Raw genomic sequence first — 2,339 nt, forward strand, 5'->3', positions numbered from 1 at the left:
CGATCACCAACACCTCCCAATCCCCCCCACCACATAAACCCACCCCATCCCAACAACAACCACCTCCCTATGACCACCCCCCACTCCTCCCTCCCAATCTTGTGGGATGTCAGCCCTGTGAGCAGAGACTGCTGTCGAAAATGAGGCAGACTGCGCTGCAGCTCACTCCCTCATCCCAACAACAACCACCTCCCTATGACCACCCCCCACTCCTCCCTCCCAATCTTGTGGGATGTCAGCCCTGTGAGCAGAGACTGCTATCGAAAATGAGGCAGACTGCGCTGCAGCTCACTCCCTCACCTGCTGGCATCGTTCTGGCAAACACAAACGCCGAAACGCTGCAGCCGAGTTTAAGAGCTTCATGATTGCACGCGTGAATGTCAACGCGATACGTGGTGAAGTGCCGCAAGTTCGAGATCACCGTTCTGTCCTTGTACCACACTTTGTTCTCAAAGAAGGGGTAGTCGGTCTTCCTCTCCGGATTGGAATTATTCCCATGCCGTTCTGGCGGGGCGGTGTTGTTCACACCCAGGGTGGCGTTCGCTATTCCAAACGTGTCTCTGCGTTTCCGGGAAGGTCTGCAGGAAGAACCAGGTTGCAGTCGAGTCAGTCAACTGAGCAGCAAGATGTAAAACCTTGAGGATCCAGTGTCCAACAAGGAGGCCTCGTGACTCAAAATGGTGCCCATGTCTGTGACTCTGACCTTTCAACACAATCTAAGCCCCACCTTTCTACTACCTAGAAGGACAATGACAATAGATGCATGGGAACACAGTCATGTGCAAACTCCCTTCCATGCTACACACCATCCTGACTTGGAAATATATCGCTGTTCCATAACTATTACTGGGTCAACAGTATCCTGCAACTCCTTCCCTGATAGCAATATGGCTGTCCCTACAGCACACAGACTGCAGCAGTCCGAGTAGGCACCTCACCACCATCTTCTCAACTGTACAGGGTAATAGACATTGATATGGACAGTAAAGGCCACATCCTTTCAGAGAATAATCACCCCACCTCCATTACTCTCTCTAAGTCACAGACTGACCCATCCAGCATGATCTAACATCGAAGACAGGAGCAGGAGTAGGCCATTCGAACCCTTGAGCCTGGTCTGCCATTCAATGTGATCCTGGCTGACCATCGAGTTCAATACCCTAATCCTGCTCTTCCCCAATATCCCCTCATCCCTTTAGCCTCAGAACTGTATCTACCTCCTTTTGTAAAACACAATGTTTTGGCTTCAACCACAAGCTCACCTGAAGAAACTTCCCCTCATTTCAAACCTAAAAGATTTACTGTACATCCTTAAGCTATGACTCTGGGCTCTGGACTCCACCCCATTGGGAATATCCTTCCTACATTGACCAGAGGTAGAGCGAGACAGAAAACAGTCAATCAGACCTAATTAACATGAGTCAGCTGTACCCCAGCAGCTCGGCCTCAGGCACTGGGAGGTTCAAGCCCCACAAGGATATCAACTGCAGATTAAGACCGCTGTGCAGTATTGAGGGAGTGCTGCACTGGGTGAGGTTCCAAGCTCCAGAATAGAAGTTAACCATCTGAGGAGGATGCAAACGATCCTGTGGCAGTGTTTTAAAGAATACAGGTTTACACCCTAGCATCCAAGCTTTATCCCTCATTATTTTATCTGACCGTTGTCAAATATCTCACTACGCCCGTACTGACTGCTACATCTCCAATATTGGCTACAAAGCACTTTGAGATGCGCTGAGGTTATGAAGACACAAGTATAAATGCAAAGTCTGAAAATTTTTCAACAGCTGGACAGGGAGCACAGCAGAATATTTAAACTTAGAGAGCGCCCCAGTCAAGACAGGTTCTGTGTTCACTCCAGACCTACAAACACACACTGTCCAATGAATATTCCTGGAGAACTCCAAGGAATTCTGGCCCATTAGCTTCCTCTGTGTAAACCTGCCCCCTCCCCCCCCCGCCACCTGGGGCTGAGACTGACTAACTGAGCACAGACTGGACAACAGGCCCATCAGCAGCTCCCACCCCCTTCCAGAAAGGCAGATAAAAGAGAGGTTGGGTCCCTTTGCCACAAACAAAATTAGAAAAGGCAAAATTAAAGATGTCCATCCAATGAGACACACCTCTCCGATGCCTCTGGGGAGCACCAGCTGCCTCCAAATGGGAGAATTGGTCCAAAGAGGAGAAAATAGAAGTTTGGCTTTCCCGAAAGGACCAAAGGCGAAAGTGCATGGGGAGAGGGGGAAGGATGAAGGGGAGGAATGGGGGGGAACAAAGGGGAGGGGTCAGGGAGGACAAGGTGAAGGGCGTGGAGAGGGTGGGTGAGGGAGCGGGAGTGG

At 50.4% G+C, this 2,339-nt stretch overlaps 1 protein-coding gene across 2 annotated transcripts in view; it reads right to left on the minus strand.

Annotated features, from left to right (window-relative positions):
• Positions 1-2,339, minus strand: part of igf1ra (insulin-like growth factor 1a receptor) — a 217,633-nt gene that overhangs the window by 42,447 nt on the left and 172,847 nt on the right. For both annotated transcript variants that reach the window (XM_043680420.1, XM_043680421.1), the window contains one exon: positions 301-578. In XM_043680420.1, coding sequence (XP_043536355.1) covers positions 301-578 — 278 coding nt within the window. The remainder of the gene's footprint in view (positions 1-300; positions 579-2,339) is intronic.

The sequence above is a fragment of the Chiloscyllium plagiosum genome, chromosome 40, assembly GCF_004010195.1.
Source record: "Chiloscyllium plagiosum isolate BGI_BamShark_2017 chromosome 40, ASM401019v2, whole genome shotgun sequence".
Lineage (NCBI taxonomy): Eukaryota > Metazoa > Chordata > Chondrichthyes > Orectolobiformes > Hemiscylliidae > Chiloscyllium > Chiloscyllium plagiosum.